The sequence below is a fragment of the Ricinus communis genome, chromosome 10, assembly GCF_019578655.1.
Source record: "Ricinus communis isolate WT05 ecotype wild-type chromosome 10, ASM1957865v1, whole genome shotgun sequence".
In the NCBI taxonomy this organism is placed as follows: Eukaryota; Viridiplantae; Streptophyta; class Magnoliopsida; order Malpighiales; family Euphorbiaceae; genus Ricinus; species Ricinus communis.
Genome location: NC_063265.1, coordinates 22,837,494 through 22,857,505, shown reverse-complemented (window position 1 = coordinate 22,857,505; position 20,012 = coordinate 22,837,494). Strand labels below are relative to the sequence as shown.

Here is a 20,012-nt window from a genome sequence, read left to right as displayed (position 1 = left end):
GAGGTAATAATTAATTACTTTTAGTAATTACTTTAAAAGTTTTAGTAATAACAAATAATTTAATAATTATTTTAGAAATTTAGATTTTTAAACATATTAGTAGAATAATAGCTGATTTATATTTTTTATGAACTCAAATCATTTAATTTAATTATAAAATATATCATAATTTAAAATTTCAAATATTAAAAATATAAAGATATTTTTATTGAAATGGTTTAGCAAAAATATGCTGAAATTAACAAAAATTAATAAAAAGGAGAATAGTATATTATTAAAAATTATAGAAAAAATGTAGTATAATATTTAATAAGTAAGAGGCCAATTAACGTAATATGAAAATATTAGAGAGAAAATAGTGATTATTAATTTATTTTTTATTTAATTAATTGGAGAGTATTTTTGTCCATTCATTTTAACTGAACTACAAATTTAATAGAAAATCTAACAAAAGAGGATTGTCATATGATACACCTAAGAATATAAAGAATCACGTATCTAAAATTAAAACACATATGTATTGTTAGAGATAAACTTAGATGTGGGTTTTGATAAATTATGAAGTTAAGGATTTGTTTGGTTAGATATTAATAAACATTTTATATCATTAAATGACTAATAGATAAAAAAATAAAAAAATTAATACTACAAATTTAGATCTATTACAAAATAGATGAATCAATATATTATAAATATTTTTTATCATATTTCATCCCTTAATTTTATATTATATTATTATAAAAAAGTTATTATATTTTTTATTTTAATTTTTATAATTCACTGTATTTTATTTTTCTTTTTTTACTAAACACTAAATTTATTCTTTAAGAATATATTAATACTTTTATAAAAAAATACTATATATTAAAACAATAGAAGTTTTAACTAACATATAAGAGTAAACATAAAAAAGATTATGTTTCTAAAAGAATAATATTCATAAGGAAAGGTAACCCTATAAAATACCATAGATCTCTCCCGAGTATCAATGGCTTCCCTCATATGCAATCAAAACCTACTCTCGTGGAATCATGCAAATTAAAGACATTAAACTCAATACCCTGACTTCCTAACAATCCATTCTACCTACTCCTGTGGAGAATTTCATATCCTTAATTGAAATAATCAAATCCATCAAAACCCAACTCCGGCTGTGATAAAAACAATGGAATCATAACAATACTAATTATCCCTAATCTAGTATTGGAATATGCACAATCAATTAAGCAAGAGCAATTAAATAATTAATTTGAGAAATTAAAGGAACAAATCATACATTAATCATGGCTAGGGTTCACTTAACCCTAAATTAAAAAACTACTCACTCATGATAGTTAAACAAATAAAATAGATTATAAAAGAGAACATAATTAATAACAGCTTAAAAAGGAAAAGGAAAATACTTGGATTGATAGATGAATGATGAAGTCTTTAATAAATCTTCAAAGCATAAAGAAAATGACATAATAGAAAAGGAAAAACAAAGCTAAAGAGAAAAGGAGAAAGGGGGCTGCCCTATTTCAGGTTCTTTACAATCTATTTATAATATAGGGTATCCACGAGTTTGGCTAGGCTTTTACCCTAAAAATTCGACTAGACAGCTGTCCAAAACGCAGTTTTGCAGATCCAGTACGGACAGGCCGCAACGTGGCATTGTAGGCCTCGGGTAGGGGGTGGAGTGGACTGTTTCTTTACTTTATCATTGGCCTTGAAAGCCAAGTTGCGGAGTGGCTGCAGGATAGCTTCTCTTGCTCGTTTCACGATATAAATCCTCCTAGGCATGAGTATCTCTTTGATATTGTGCTTGACCATGAAGGACTCTACAAACATCCTCGCCAACGCCTAGAAACTCGAACCAATTCCTACAAAAATAAAATAAAACGAACCCGAGGAGAGAAACATCGAAAATAATGAATAGTAGCTCTAAAAGATTAGAAATACGAAGATAACATGAAGAACAACGTATATATATAGCATATAAAATGCATATAGTATTGCGCTATCAAATTCCCCCACATTTAACCTTTACTCGTCCTCGAGGAAACAAAACAAAAATAATAAAAACTATACTAATAAAGCAATAAAATCGTAACTCACTGTCGTAGGAATCACAGTTGTACTTAGCATGTGCAACAAGCCCTTTAAACCCCTAGGTTACCCTAGTGGACTAGTAAGGTCTCGTGAAGGTTTTCAGAATGGCATACCTACAAAGCCAAATAATGAACATCCAAACCAATAAATTCAATCAAGTAATAATTATGAAAACTTAAAATCATTTTAGGAACTATGTTAATGATACAAATCAACGAACATGGAATGAAACAGTAAGTCGATAACACCCTTCAATGGCCAACTAATCTTACCGCTTCCTTCCCCTAACTTATTAAATCAGTTTCATTTTATATAAAATAAAATTAATATGTAATATTTATGTTAAATTTATAACTTCTCACCATTTTATATTTCAATTTGTGCATTTATTTAATTTAAATTACATTGTTGTTATAAATATATTATGCATTTAAATGTCCTGAAAGTAAGTTAAATAAGAGAGGATATTTGTACGATTGCACACGAGCCGAGCTTTTCAATATTCACCTTTGGCTCTTTTTATATTTTAGAGCTCAAACTTGGCTCGTTGTAATTTTGATAAGTTTGAGCTCAACTTATAATTAGCTCGATAATATATATAAATAAGCTGAACTTAAGCTCTAATAGTTATTAGCTCAGTATTTATATAAATGAGCTAATCTCAGACTCGGCTTGATTTTAAACTCATTAAGCAAGCTCAATTTTATCAAATATATAGCTGTAAATTTTATAATTATAAATATACAAAAGTAAAATATGTATATAAAGTTAGAAAATAAAATAGCTAAATTAAGTTTTTCATAAAAAAAAAAAGAAGGAGTTCAATGAATTCCATAAAATTCTATCTCAAACTCGTCCAAAATCCATTTATAATTCGACCAGGACTAGGAGTGCAAACAAGTTAAGCCTAGTTTTATAAGCTTCACATTAAAAATATTACAAAAATATTTACTCATATTAATTTATAATAATTCTTACTCCAGTATCTTTTCTTTATCAATTAGACTATTAATATCTTTTATGTTAATTTATAAAGTTCTTACTCTATTTACAAGCTTCACATTAAGTATATTGCAAAAATATTTACTCATGTTTTGTTAATTTATAAATGTATAGACTATAATTTTTAAATATTTTTAAACATTTATATAATATATGCTTATTTATTCAACACTAAAAATTATGTACTTTTATAGTAATATCTTTGAGCATTTACATATTATTTGTTTGTTTATTCAATAATAAAACTACGTAGTTCTATAGTAAAGCAACGTAGTTTTTATTGATTTAAATTAACTATATTATACACAAAATTATATTATTTTCATACATAATTTTTATTTTATTATTCTATTTAAATTAATTTATGACAAAAAAATAAATTGGTAACATATTAATAATTATTATTTATACATAATTAAATTTCAACTTATTTAACAAAGTTATTAAATTAGCACTTGCTTAAGTAATACTAATATTATTCAATTAGAGTATTTATAATTAAAATCTAATTTGTTGATTAAGTAACACTAAAATTATTTAACTTTAATGTAATAAAAATCAAGTTCTTATGATTTATCTATTTATTTTTTAAATTAGAATATATTATTTATTATTTATTGATCTAATATACGAGCTAGCACACGAGTTCCTTAACGAGTCAGCTCGCGAGCTGAAAAGAGCCGAGCACTATTAATGCTCGAGCTCAGCTTGTTCAATAAACGAGGTCAAAAATAAGGCTCAAGTTCGGCTTATTTATCTTGATAAACGAACTCAAACAAGCTTTTACTGAGCTGAGCTTTGAGTAGCTCCCGAGCAGCTCGGTTCTTTTACAGTCCTAGATATTTGATAAGTTTGATATGATAAAAGGAGGTTTCAAAACCAAACAATACCTATGAGAAGGAACAGAGTTAATGAAGTCATTAACCATATACATATATACATATATATATATATATACATATACATATATATATATATATATATATATATATATATATATATATATACATATATATATATATATATATATATATATATATATATATACATATATATATATACATATATATATATATATATATATAGTAGTAGTATTATATAACTAACCTGCATTAATATAATTGTATTGGTTAAACGACGCACTCTTCAGTTTTTTGTTGTCTGATTATTATACTATGCTGATTTATAATACAACCAACGAAATGAAAATCAATTTTAAATTTGATATAAATTCAACCAATAATTTGGGAAGTAGAATAATAACTTATGTTCATTAATCATTCATTGCAACATCCATAGATAAATAAATTGTTAGTTATTATTAAATTAACATAATATAAATACATTCAACAAAAACTTTTAATTTTGAATAATAACTAATTAATATTAACAGCCAAACAACTATAAAATTAGCATATATTAAATATATATCCAACCCTATAAGCAAATAAGAGCTAGGGTAGAGTATAAATGAAACATGCAAAATTATTTCTTAACCATTTCAATAGTTACTCTAAATAAAATTACATTTTTCTTACAAATGAAAATTAATAAAATACTTACATATAAAAAAAAAATTCTTTCTAGGGAATGAACAAGCTAATACCTTTAATTTTAATTTAATTACGTAGATGAATATAGAAAAGAGAAAAATAAAAAAAATTAATATCTATTTTAATTTTTAATAATATTAGAATATAATGATAACATATGTTATTTACAATTTTATTACTTTTAGCGATAGCTTTTGTTCGTCATTAAATTCCAAGTTCTTGGTAGTATTACAGGCTAATAAATAATAATAATAAAATAAAATTTTATGGCTATGATTAATTTTATATAATCTAATAGTAAATAATTAATTAGAACACTTTTATTATAATACTTTTAAGTGACGGTGGTATTGCCACACCTTATTTCATTAAGGCTAGACCTAGAAATTTGCTATTTTATTTAAAGACTATTTTAGCCTTAATAAAATCAATTCATCAGGTAAAAAAAATTAAGCGGCAATTATATAAAATAATTTTAAAATTTAATCTTATATTTATTATATTAAACCTTTCACTCTATTTCTTTTACCGTTATATTATTGTTTTTAGAGTTCTTATTTTTAACCCTCTTAATAAATTATAATGTCTTTGAAAATAATCATTATTAAAAATTAAAATACGTCTATAAAATATTTTTAATTAAAATAGAGAAAAATCATTGCTTTTTTCTAATTAAAACACATTAACTTATAAAATGGTAGAAATTTTACTAGATAAAATAAATATAATTCTTATAATATTTTTAACATCAAATGAGTAATTTAAGTGAATAAATTCTTTCAAAGACAAACTGAAAATTTATGTCCTTTATTGGAGAAAAATAGAAAATATTGCAATTTAATTTTAGTGAACAAGATAAACGGGTTTAGTGATTTTTTATTAATTTATGGATGGATAAAATATTCTTTTCATATTAAAATGAAATTTTCTAGTTTGGCATAAACATATATTTATTTACTTATTTATAACTGAAACTGAATAGTAACGAATGAAAAGCCATATGATGCCAGCCTAAAATCGCAGTAATAGGAAACAAACCTAAAAGCACATTGTGCGGGCGACCATATAATTTGTTTACTATATGTAATGATTAGTTTGGTAACAACTTTATGTCTTTTGATCGATTCTCACCTTTTGTATCTTTCAGAAAGCTACCTTCTTATTATTCCATCTGAAATTCTATTTTACACACTTTCTGAAAAATATAATCAAATCAAATATTCTTGTCTGAAATTGCACTAGTAACGATGGCAAATATGAATAACACAGCCCAAAATCCTACTGACAATTTAACCAAAGGATTGACGGATGGAGAATATATTGTGCGTCGTGGACCTCAGAGTTCAATCACGATGTGTTATTTTGAGAATATAACAAATGACCAGGCCTTCTGGAAAAGTGAGAATTCCTTGCTTACTTCTCTCCCTTACTTTATCATACAACTAACCCTGATGATGTTGTGCATTCGCCTTGTATTTGGTATCCTAAAACCTCTTCGTCAACCGCGCTTCTTAGCAGAGCTACTCGTAAGTGCAAACCTTTTATCAAATCCCTTTTTTTAACCTATATGTGTTTGTGTGCGTGTGTTGATTCCAACTCTATTTTGATAAAAGTAATATATATATATATATATATATATATATATATATGCAATGCTGTTTTTCCATTCATGTAGAGTGCTGTTCTGATAGTTCCAAGTTCCACGGCAAATATTGCATTTTTCCAAAAGTACATAAGTCCTGCTAAGTCCACCAGGACACTAGACACGATGGGACAGTTAGGCCTTGTCTACTATATGTTCCTTGTTGGATTAGAGATGGACCTTACCTTGTTGAAACATATTGAGAAGAAGGCTTTGTACAATGCTGTTGTTACAATTTTATTTCCTTTAGGCATGGGAATAGGCCTTTTTTTCTTACTTGATCATTACAGAGACGAGAAAGTGGTAGGAATGGGTGGTGCTATTTGGGCCCTTACCCTTACCGTGACAAGCTTCCCGGATCTTGCTCGAGTCCTCTCAGACATGAAGCTGCTTCATACAGATATTGGAAGATTGGCGTTATCTTCCGCAGTTGTTTGTGACCTTGTAGCTTGGGCTCTTCTGGTCCTGGCCATAACAATGGTTAACCAACACTTCTATTTCTTGAATGTGTTTGTAATGGTCGGTTTTGTGTTGTTCTGCTGGTTTGTAGTGCGACCCGCACTATCATGGATTATTCGACTCAATAACTCCTCGAATGGTGGAATGGACCATGAGCTGCTGATATATTTTATTCTTGGAGGAGTAGTCATATTTGGATTTGTGACAGACGCTTGTGGTTCACGGTCCATGGTTGGAGCTTTCATGTTCGGACTTATTATACCCAAAGGAGAACTTGGAATTAGGCTAATAGAGAAACTTGAAGATTTGGTAACAGGGATTTTGCTTCCTGCTTTCTACTGGACTAATGGGCTTAAGATACACTTTCATACTTTGAACGACAGGGTGAACATTATTGTGGTGCCAATAATCATAGTTTTGGCTTGCACCACAAAGATTATAAGTGCTTTCATCTTCTCCATTGTCCAAGGCATGTCCGCTCGTGAAGGCATCACTCTTGGAGTGCTTATGAACACTAAAGGTGTTTTAGCTCTGATTATTATGAATGTTGGAAGAGACCTGAAGGTACAGTCCTCCTTAACTATTTTCTGTTATAGATAGAGAGTGACCGTGTTATAAACTATATTTATTCAATTTGCAGGGTTTTGATGAACAAATGTATGCTATGATGACAATGTCATTGATATTAATGACTCTGATGGTAAAGCCCATAGCTATGGCTACTACTAAATCCGCAAAGCAAGTCAAGAAATACAAGCGTAGGACAATTGAGATGAGTAAACATAATGCTGAACTACGAATACTCGCATGCACTTATTCAGTTAATAATATTTCGGGTATAATAAACCTCCTGGAAGCCTCAAACCCCACCAAGCAGTCTCCAATATGCGTTTTTGCTGTCCATTTGGTTCAGCTCACTGCAAGGCGTGTTTCTGCAATGCTTATTGTCCATGATGCTTACCATCGCACACCCAATATAGGACAAGAGAATCAAAGCCATGAGGTAGAAGAGTCGGAGCACGTTATTAATGCTTTCCAAGAATATGAAAGTAGATCAACGGAGGTGTCAGTTCAAGCACTAACAGTTGTGTCTCCATACACCTCAATGCAAGAAGATGTCTGTAGACTAGCAGAGGATAAGAGAGTAAACCTCATTTTAGTTCCATTTCATAAACAACCAGATGTTTATGGAAAAATGCAAGATGAGGAGGATGCTCCTTTGAGAGCTGTGAACCAAAACCTACTATCTACATCACCTTGCTCCATTGGCATACTCATTGATCGGGGACTTGGTGAATCTCAGGGACAAAATAACTTTATCATGCTCTTTGTGGGTGGGGCAGACAGTCGTGAGGCCTTAGCTTATGCATGGCGGATGGCAGGATCAGCAAGCGTTAATCTCACAGTAGTGCGATTTGTTTTAACCACAACGACAAATGATGATGCCAGAGTAGTAACAGAACAGGAAAAGGAGAGAAGGTTAGATGATGAGTGTATCAATCAGTTCAGGTTTAAGACAATGTATGATGAATCCATAACATTCGAGGAAATACTATTTAGTTATGGAAATGAAATTATCACGGCAATGAGAAGAATGCAAGATGGTTATGACTTGTACATAGTGGGACGAGGCGAAGGAGCAATGTCACAATTGACACCCGGACTATTAGAGTTGAGTGATTGTGAAGAGCTGGGAGCTTTAGGGGACACATTACTTTCATCTGATTTTGCAGGGAGTTCCTCCATTCTTGTAATTCAACAACATTATGTTCGTGGAGCCAAAGAGGGAGGACTCAGGGCTGCTAGTGACCACAAATACAATAAACACAAGCATATGACTTGGTTGTCACACATCGAGAATGCTTATAGATAGTTTTAGCTTATGTGACCCATAAAATCGAAAAACATCAGTAGGTAATTCAAACGCATGCTACCAATGTAAAACTAAGGCGAGAGCTCAAATGCTTCTTAATTGTAACCATTATACTATTTGAATGTAATTACAAATTAAAAATTTATATATTTGGTTCAAATTATATCAATTAATAAATTTTAAAAATTAATTATAACTAAATTAAATTCTAGCATAGCAAATCTATTAGAAATGGATTTTAATCAAACAAACCTTAAGGAAAAAAAAGTATAAAATTATTTGGAAGATTAATTGATAATAAAGAGGCATAGATTAGTTGGAGGGATTTGATATAATTATGTAGGAGCAGGTTCTGTGAAGTTAATGGATTCTATAGTCCATATAAGCAAAAGTTAACTGCCGTTAGTATAGACAGACCCTTCTGAGCTAGTTTTGAAAAAAAAATTATAAGAAAAAAAATAGAGAAAATCACACCGTTATCAATTTTCTCTTCCTTTTACACAACGCATTTAAAAGATTTAGACTTCTATAATTTATTCTTTAGTCGTTTTCTATTTCTTTCATTGTTTCTCTCTTTCTAATTCTCTATTCAATTTATTTTCTTTATTCTTCCAGTACATCTTCTCTAAAAGTTTATTTTTCTATAGGATCATATTCAATATGGCTTCCATTTTTTTTTTCATGCCCTTTTTTTGTAGTTACAAATAATTGAATTGAGTTGAGATGGTGGTGGTGCTTCTGCTTACGGTGGAGGTGGCTGGTGGTTGTGGGTTGTGTCATCCATTTCTCCTTCTTTTCTCATGACCTACATGAAGGCAAAAAAAATTATAAATTGACAGATTTTGTAGTTGGTTTGTTGATAAACTTTTTCTAGTCTAAAATTTAAACTGCTATTTTGGAATTTTAGCAGTGATTAAGATAAGTGGCTTAACGAAGTTGATGAAAATAGTATGTATTGTTAATTGTCTGTGATTTTTGTTGTTATTATTCTTAATTTATGAGAAAGACAAACTAGAAATCTAAGGTATTGAAAGAAAAATGGACAAAAGAAGCTAAAATCACCAAGAATCAATTTGCTTCTTCTTTAGGGGACTCAAATTCAAGCCATATATGTCTGGCTCTAATAAATCCTATCTTGACACTTTAGATCTTTTATTTTCTTGTTTTAAGAAGTTAGGTGTATTAATAATTGACATATTTTTTTATATGAGAGATTTTCATCATGTATCTTGTTTCAAGAAGCAGTGATTAGGTGCTTAACAATTTATCAGGAATTACTAATACAAAGCAAGTTTAAACCTTTTACGGTTTTAATTGTGTATTATGTATTAGGAATTTTTCTTATTTTAGGGTAGTTGGAAATAATATTCTCATTTTAGAGTAAGATTTTGTTAAATTCTCATATTAGGATAGTTAAATATTTTTTTAAAAATATATATATATATATACGTCGGTGAAATCGACAAACATAATTTGAACATGTTTATCCGCTTGATGCATAGGCGGACAAAGAATAAGATTTTCATCAAAAGGAATACGTCCCATTTAGTTTTTTCCAGAATAAAATTCCATAGCTTCAATACCCATTATTATTATTATTATTTTATTATTATTATTATTATTATTATATACTGGAAAACATAATAATGTTAGTATCTTATTATTCTCAGAGAATAATAATAATAGGGAAAGTACTAGTAGCAAAAGTGAATCAAAAAATTGAAGTTTCTAAAAAGTAAAATGAACAATTTTTTTTTATGAAGCTATAGACAGTTATTGTCCGTCAATTTAACTGGAAAACAGTTTCTATTTGCTAATTCAACTGGTAAACAACTATGATCGGTCTTTATTCTTGCCATGTCAGTAATATCTATCATAAATTATAAATTTGTTTTTAAACCAGCTTAAAGTGAAAATTTAATAAAGTTTTATCTTAAAGTTGAAAATATTTCTAAGAAATTCCTAAATTGAGAAAAACCACTGTGTACTAATACTAATTTTGGGTGTCTAACCAATTTTTTCATAAACTTCTATATATCTTTTGCAGTTGGTGCCAACTTCTGTTATTTAATTTGGGATATTAGTTCTATATAGTTTTAAATTTCAATTTTAAATATATGCAAAATAACTACTAAAATTTATAAAATGTACACTGTTTAGTGACCTTTTCTTTTTCTTTTCTCAAGATAAAATATAGTAAATACACTATCAAAGTAAAATTATTTCAATTTCTGGGATTACTTTCTTCTCAATTTTACAGAGTTGCAGATAGTATATATGAAAATAGTAGTCGATACCAACTGTATACTAAAAATCTTGTTTAACAGATACTTTTCCGATACTTGTTTGTAATTTCATATGCTGCTTTAAGTATGCTGAACTGTATTGATTTCGTTGAACAATAAAATAGTTCTAACAATAGAAAAAAATCGTGTTATAATAATATTAAAATATTTTGATTATATTAAATGTCTATCATTATGTTAATGAATATTTTCTTATATAAATAGAACATTTTTTTTATAATTCTTTACACTTATAATTAGGTGTTACAATCAAAGGAATAATATGAAAGTTATTTTGTTTTTTTAATATTTATTATTTATTTTATAATTTTTTTTACAACATTGTTATTAGTAAGATAGTTTAACATAAAATTCAAAATCTAAACTAAAATACTTTTTTAATTTTTATATTGAAAAAAGTATGTCCAACAAATCTTTCTAAGAAATCTCTCTTCTAACCTTTCTTAGGGGTTGAACTGAATTGGTTCTTGGGGTTTTCATGTTAATGTGTTGGGAATCCGCAATTCAAAAGGGGTTCTCAAGCTTATTCGTGGAGATTCCATATCACCTTAGGCTTGTCAAAGGGGAAGAAATTCCTCTTTTTACAAAATCGAACGCTCACCGAGTATTTTTGGCCGTCGGAGAGGTATTTTTCCAGCTTTAAAATTTTATTTTTTGCCACTTATACATTAGATATACATATTGTTTGTCTTATATATATATATATATATATATACACCTTTGCACGCCTCCGTTACTTTTTGGGAGGCCTACGCCCCATAGAAACTGTCTACCTGAGACTGTCCCTGGCCCGTAGGTCCTAACACAAGGTTAGAATTCTAGCTCTTCCAGAGTGGTATCTCACTGATGGCTCGGACCCCTCGGAAGGGGGCCTTCTTCGCCTTCCACCTAAGCTGCGCAGGAAAGGCCCAAAGCCAATCCCAGGGAACAGTATATATATATATGCTCTGTGTATGCTCTGTGCTTGCCTCGTCTGAGGATCCTGCATATCAGAAACTTATTAGTCTCTCCTTGGTATCCGAGCCTATAGGGTTCCTGGGAAGAGAAGATTATTAATATAAAAGATTTTAAAATCATTTTAAAGTGCATCATATCTATGTTAAACAAACTTGTTTATTTATGCACAGTAGTAAGTCCCGTTTGATTTAAGGGCAGTAAAACTGGTGGCTTGGTTCCGGTTTGTTTAGAAAGTTATTTTGATTTATTTTAAGATGAATTTAGAACCTCTTTTCTGTTGATCTTCTTCTTTTTCAAACTCTTCTACCTCTGAGTCTTCAAGATCTAAAGGTTTAGTAAAAAGTGAAGAAATCACTATTGAAGATTTTACAAAGCATATTGATGATTGAGAAATATCCAAGATTCAAAAGAAGCAAATCTATGAGTTTTCAAAGTCTCCTATCTTCAAAACTGATTTTACTATCAAAACTGAAAAAAGAGATATCCAAATTTCAAAGCCTTTTGAAGAAATCTTTCTTTTGAATCCAAAAATTCCTCAGAAACATTAAAAAAAAGGCTATAAATACATTCATATAGGCCTTGTCCAAGTAGGAATAAAACCCCTTACCAGAGAAGGTTTAGATACTTCCATCTTAGTAGTCCTTAGAGATGCTAGGTTTACAAATTTCTATGATTCTTTATTAGGTACTGTTGAGTCAAGTCTTAATAAAGAACCAATTTTTTTCAATTGTTTTCCAAATATTATAATTTCTTTAAATGACAAAAATATTTTAAAGAGCATTGTTCTCCAAATAAAAATACATAATTACAAAATGCTTGAAGGATCTATTCCGATAGCATTGATTTTTAAAATATATTACAAAACCATGATTTCTGCTTTTGGTTCGAAACACAAACTCTACTCACCAAAAGGAGAAACCTTATTCCTCCAAACAGATCTTTCTAAATCCAATGCAACTATTCCAAAAACTATTCAATGGAAAGATATCATGCTTCCAGAAGAATGGATCCTTAAAGGTGCAACTCAACCTGAATCACCAAAGCAGACACAACCAAATACCAATCTCAGAAACATAACCCAGTTTCCGGATGGGAAAGTCAAGCTTACATTCAACAGGAAATCAACTTCTTCTAGATTTTTTGATGATGATTCTTCAATCTCGACAATAGATATTGGAAGGGTATCAAATATACCTTCTGTTATTTTTGCCCCTTACAAAGAACCAACTTCATCAATTAATCTTTTCAAATTCCCTAGAGCAACATTTCAAACATTTGGAGACATTTTTCTATGTTGTTAAGAAAAATGGTTTAGTTGTTTCAAAGTCCAAGATATTTTTATTCCAAATAAAAATTAGATTTCTTGGACACTACATCTCCCGGGGAACTATCACCCCAACTGAAAGGTCTCTAGCTTTTACTTCAAAATTTTCAGATAAAATTTTGGAAAAAACTCAATTGCAAAGGTTCCTTGGCAGTCTAAATTATGTTATGGATTTTTATCTAAATTTAAACTGTTTAGCTAAACCCCTCCATGATAGATTAAAGAAAAATCCCCTTGCATGGACTGATGAGCATACAAAGATTGTCCAAAGCATTAAAAAATAAGTTTCTAAAATTCCATGTTTACATCTAGCTGATCCATCTGCATTCAAAATCGTTGAAACCGATGCATCAAATTTAGGTTATGGTGGAATTCTCAAATAGATTCACAATAAAAAAGAATGCATTGTCCAATTCACTTCTGCACACTGGAATGATACTTAAAATTTTTGCAATTGGCTTTGGATTATTTTTAAACTCATATCTTGTTTTAGATGAAAAAGCTGAGTTTGTTTTTCTTTAATTAAAGCATTTATATCAAAATTATAAATTGAGTGAGCTTTTATAAGATTGAGATTTCTTTTCTTGGGTTTTTCTAAAAAAGGAAAAACAATCTTTGAATCTTTAGCTTTAAAAATGATACCGGCAGTAGTTACTTTGAAGGGAGTAATTAAATTGATAAAAGGCGTTCCCAAAATAATAGTTTGTTGTAAATCCTTTGTAAGAATAAAAATATTTTTTAAAGCAATATTGTTGTTTAGAATTGCAGCTTTAGTTTTAAGGCGTTTTCCTCCCTTACTTTTATTTTGTTCATATCATCATTCTTCTTTGGTTCATTGTAAACAGGTCTAGGGACATTGCTTTGGTAATCAACATTTTTGTCATTTAAATAAATTGTAATATTTGGAAAATAATTGAAAGAAACTGGTCCTTTATGAAGGCTTGACTCAACAGTACCTAATTAAAAGCAATATTGTTGTTTAGAATTGCAGCTTTAGTTTTAAGGCATTTTCCTCCCTTACTTTTATTTTGTTCATATCATCATTCTTCTTTGGTTCATTGTAAACAGGTCTAGGGACATTGCTTTGGTAATCAACATTTTTGTCATTTAAATAAATTGTAATATTTGGAAAATAATTGAAAGAAACTGGTCCTTTATGAAGGCTTGACTCAACAGTACCTAATAAAGAATCATAGAAATTTATAAACCTAGCATCTCTAAGGACTGCTAAGATGGAAGTATCTAAACTTTCTCTAGTAAGGGGTTTTATTCCTACTTGGACAAGGCCTATATGAATGCATTTATAATTTTTTTCTGTATGTATCTGAGGGTTTTTGGATTCAAAAGAAAGATTTCTTCAAAAGGCTTTGAAATTTGGATATCTCTTTCTTCAGTTTTGGTAGTAAAATCAGTTTTGAAGATAAGAAACTTTGAAAACTCATAGATTTGCTTATTTTGAATTTGGGTATTTCCCAATCATCAATATGCTTCGTAAAATCTCAATAGTGATTTACTCACTATTTACTAAACCTTTAGATCTTGAAGACTTAGAGGTAGAAGAGTTTGAAAAAGAAGAAGATCTACAGAAAAAATGTTCTAAATTCATTTTAAAATAAATCAAAATAACTTTCTAAACAAACCGGAACCAAGCCACCAATTCTACTGCCCTTAAATCAAACGGGACTTACTAAAGGAGAGACTAACAAGTTTTTGATGTGCAGAATCCTCAAACGAGGCAAGTACAGAGCATACACTTGTTAAAGATGATGCACAATAATGTAGGAATGAAAGAAAATTACAAATTCTTATTGATAAACAAATATACAAACTTTGAAATGAAAGCTTTAAACAAAGAAATATAACTTACAAGAGTAGTAGAATACAAGAGGAAGGTGGTTTCTCTCTCTTTTTCTCACTATCACTCTCTTCTCATTATATTTCTTAGGGTAGGACTTGAAGAATACAAGAGTTTCTTGTGATTTTTTAGTCTGCCTTCTTCTTTGGTAGCTTCTCTATTTATAGAGGTCTTCAGTCTTGAGTCTCAATAATTCTTGCTTTGGATGCTTTCGATAATGGGGTGAGGGGCTCCACGTCTTTACTGAAAAGAAGCAGGAATTGTCTGCCATGCTTCATTATTGAGGAATCTTCATCATTTTTTTTAAAAAAGTAACGGTGTAGAGTCTTTTGTCTTTTTTCTCTTTTTGAAAAGACTTTTTTCTTCTTATTGGGTGTTTGGCCCATTGCAGAATTATCCTGAGCTGCCATTTCTGGTTTTCAACCCAAGGGCTTTACAACGATATCATTTGATGGGCTTAAATATCCCAAAACAGTCATCTTCATTCGAGTCACCATCTAGATCAATTGCTGCTGAGCTGGTGCTGGAAGAGGAAGATGAAGCTTTAGATTTTCCTTTTGAAGAGGCGATCTCTGACAATTGTTTGATTAATTGCAAGAAATCTTCTTCTGTTTGAGCCGCCGCTAGCTTTGGAATAATGAAAGACTTCTGTGCCAGGAAGGTAGTTTGTTCTTTGGGAGCTGGCAAGCAGCTATTTTTTATAAGAAAACTTTGTACCATCTTTAGAGATAGTTTTTCTTGGTGGTTGAATTTATCTCACCATTTAACTTTGAACCTTCGGGCAATAATGATTTCTCCATTTGCTGCTTGGTTGAAATGGAAATACCAAACTAAGTTTGAGTGATAAATTAGGTGACTAAATTGAGTTTTTAAATGATTAGTTAAGGTCAAATGAATTTTATTAAACTTTTTAAATTAAATAAAATTAACAAGCGTTATTATTATAATTCATAACTCAATACCACTGCATCAGGCTTTTATCACCCTCATGCTATCACGATGGACCCAAAGTAGGATAGATCATCAACATTTAAGGATAAGCTGGAATACAATTTATGACAGCCCATTTCAACAATGAGGTTCTTAGCACCATGGGCAGCAGTAAAAAGAATACTTTCTTGACAAACAAGAGCTTCAGCACAATCAATATAAAAGCCATGTTCTAAAAACTTAGAAGCAGCAGCAATATCTCATTCGGATGAATTTCGTAGAACAGCTCTTAGGCCTGTAACAAATTGATCTACCACAGAGGCATCAATGTTTCCAAAAAGAAGCAGTAGGAGGATCAAATGGACGGTCACGAGGAGGACGATTAGAGCAAGAAGGACGAAAGTGAGCTGCATTAAATTCTTATAAACAACCATGAGCCATTCTATATGATGCTTGGAAGTCCATTGCTTTCCCTTGGAATGGCTCCATATTTCTTGAGAACCACATAGACCAAAGATGCATAACAAACAACCGAAAGTACTCATGGTTAGGGAAATGTCGAATCTTCTCAATCCAGTTAATTAATGAGTTAAAAATAATATTATTTTGAGATTGAAGACGGAATGAGCTGAGATACCGGAAAAGCTTGGACCATTAACAGTCTTTTAGAGCATGGACATCATTCTCAGCTGCTGAACCACATCTATAGCAATTTGGATAAATATTCACTATTTTTTTTTGCAGAGATAGCTTAGTAAGGAGGATTCCACAGTAAATTTTCCAGATAAATAGATGTAATTTAGAAGGAACCTTGAGTTTCCAAATCCAGCTCCAATTGGACGACGATGATGAATTTGCAAGATTAGCATTACCTACCCTCTTCAACTTATTTAGCCACCTGGTATCCTGTTATTAAAGAATAATGCCCATTTTTTGTATGATACTAAATTAACTTGTCTTGCCTATTGCGATAACAAAAGGAAAGGCTAAAATATCATCAAATACAGGAGTAAGGATTTGATTAATTGAATATTCTAAACTGGCTTGTCATCCAATATTAACTGATGAACCGATTTAAGAGTATCAGCATTACCAAGACAATTTAGGGCTTTAAAACTAACCTGATTGGGGAGCCAATTATCAGAACAAATGCTAACTTGGGACCCGTTTCCAATCCTTTAAAGAATACCTTGAGCAATAATTTCCTTTGAAGCCACAATGCTTCTCCACGAGTAACTGGGATTATAACCAATTGTAGCTTGAAGAAGAGATGCTCTAGGAAAGTAACGAGCTTTGAGGACTCGAGCTAACAAGGAAGAATCATCATGGAGAAGGCGCCAAGATTGTTTAGCAAGCATGGCTTTATTAAAGAATGAGAAATCTCGAAAACCCATTCCACCTTTGAATTTAGATTGACAAAGAACCTCCCAAGAGCACCAATGAATTCGATGTTCTGAATTTTTCTGGCCTCATTAAAAATTGCCTGTCGAGGATTTCCAGTTCTTAAGCTTTTTAGGCACCCGATCTTTAATCAAGTTGCAGAATTTCTTTCTTGAATGACTAACAATTGTAGGAAGGCCAAGGTACTTGGCATATTTCTACACTCTTTTGACTTGCATTTGGGAAGAAAGGACAACTGCATAGTCTTTCGAATCATTACCACGAAAGAGATTTCTGACTTATCAAAATTAATTTGTTGTCAGAAGTTGTAGTATAGTCTTGGATAATACCTTGGATGGTCAATAGCTCTTGAACATTGGCTCGCCGAAAAATGATGGTATCATCCGCGAAACACAATTGGGAAATCAGTGGGGCTCATTTGCAAATGTTGACACCACGAAGAGTACCTTCTTGTTCTGCCTGGCTAATAAGGGCTAAGAAAGCTTCTGCACAAAAAAAAAGAGATAAGAAGAAAGAGGGTCTCCTTGTTGAAGACCACAAAAGGGATAAAAAAAACAGAGCCTAGTTGACCTAAAATAGAATAAGAAACTGATGATGCACATCTCATGATAAGAGAAACCCACTCATTCGAGAAACCAAATCTCAACATAATATTCTATAAAAAATCCCACTCAATCCTAATATATGCTTTACTCATATATAGTTTCAAGGCAAAAGAATCCTTTTTACTTGATTTCTTCTTTTTCATGGCATGAAAAATTTCAAATGCAAGTAAATTATTAGTGATTAGACGACCATGAACAAAAGCAGATTGTGAAGGAGAAATAATATCGAGGAGAGTAGATTTAAGCTTATTAGCTATAGCTTTGGTGATAATTTTAAAAATGACATTATATAAGAGAATCGGCCTAAAATCTTTAGGAGTTTCAGGGTTCTTTAGTCTTGGAATCAAAGTGATAAAAGTGTGATTAAGATAGTATGGATCAGCCTATTATTAAGAATAGCAAGAACAGTAGAACAAACATCATCATTAACAACATTCCAAAATCTCTGAAAGAAAATGACAGCCATACCGTCAAGCCCAGGGGCCTTACAAGGATGCATTTGAAAAATAGCTACTTGAACCTTCTCCTTTGTGAAAGGACTTGATAGGAATGAGTTTGTTGCATCATCGACTTTTGGCTTAATCACACTTAACGCTCGGTTCATGTCTCTATTATGCCTAGAAGAGAATAATGGTTGGAAATATTGCTTGAAGGCATTTGAGATTTCTTTCTCATTATCAGTCCAGCCTCCACCTCACTGTTAATCTTATCAATTATATTTCTTTGTCTCCTGCCACTAGCAGTTCAGTGGAAGAAGGAAGCATTTCTGTTACCATCTTTTATCCAATTAGTTATGGCCTCTAGTTCCATATTGTTTCTTCTTTTCTAGATAGCTCATCAAGCTGACATTCCAAGGATCTAGAGCCTTCAATGACTTTCTCCTTTTGAAAGCTAGATTGAAGAGTTTCTAATTGTTGCCTTATTTCACCCATTTCTTTAGTGATATTTCCAAAACGGGACATTTCCTATTTCTTTAGATCTGACCCAAACTTTCGAATTTTATCAACAACATTTAAATCAAGATCATAAATTGACTTAGAATTTCAGGACTCAACCACCACATCTTTGCAAGAATCATCTTGGAGCCACATATTTTCAAACCGAAAAAGTCTTTCTTTCTTAGGAAGCTTGATAGACATGGAGGACCATGAAATAAAGATTGGACAGTAATCAGAAACTTGTTTCACCAGGTGCTCCACTTGATGGTTAGAGAAGTAATTAATCCTATCTAGATAGCTTTCTTGAATATTACGGATCGCAGGTTGATTGTTGGTCCATGTATAGTGATACCCTTGATAGCCTAGATCTTCTAAATGACAGTCTCTCACAACATTTCAAAAACCCTATAATTTTTTTTTTTCAACTGGAATGCCTCCAAACTTTTCTTGAGCAAATAAAGTTTTATTGTAATCACCCGAATAGAGCCAAGGAATCATCTCAATCTGACTATAGAGCTCTAAAATAAGCTCCCAAGTTCTGTATTTATTTGCCTCCTCAGGCCAGCCATATATACCTGTCAACCACCACTTTTGAACACCTAAACCACCTTGAATGAGAAGGTCAATGTGATCTAAGGAACTAGATCGAACCTAGACATTTGAAGAGGAATTCCACATAAAACATGAGCCCCCTCTTCTACTACCATTGCTAATATCACAATCAACAATAACCAAATGATCAAAACCCAATGAACGTTGAACAGAACTCATTTCATTCATCAATAATTTTGTCTCCATGAGATAAAATCAGGGAACTTGGATTTGATGAACTTTTTAAGCACACAAACCGACCGTTGTTTCTCAAGCCCCCGACAGTTCTAGACAAAGCAAGTCATGGCTATCAGCGAGGCTACATCTCTATAGTCTTCGCCGTTAGATTAGTCAACATGTCAACATCCAAAAAACTATCACCTTTGTTTAATTTGGGAATAGGTCTAAAAAGAATTATTTCTGAGAAAGGGTCTGGTTTTTTTTTTTTTTTTGTTGAGAAAGATGTTGGTAATGGTTAGGCACAA

The 20,012-nt window shown here is 31.0% G+C and overlaps 1 protein-coding gene across 1 annotated transcript; it reads left to right on the top strand.

Moving 5' to 3' along the window:
* Positions 1–5,807: 5,807 nt before the first annotated feature.
* On the top strand, positions 5,808–8,772 carry LOC112534573 (cation/H(+) antiporter 15). The gene is made up of 3 exons (XM_025157015.2): positions 5,808–6,172; positions 6,322–7,311; positions 7,388–8,772. The coding sequence occupies exons 1-3, from the start codon at positions 5,894–5,896 to the stop codon at positions 8,618–8,620; spliced, it is 2,502 nt and encodes an 833-aa protein (XP_025012783.2). The 5' UTR covers positions 5,808–5,893; the 3' UTR covers positions 8,621–8,772.
* Positions 8,773–20,012: the final 11,240 nt, after the last annotated feature.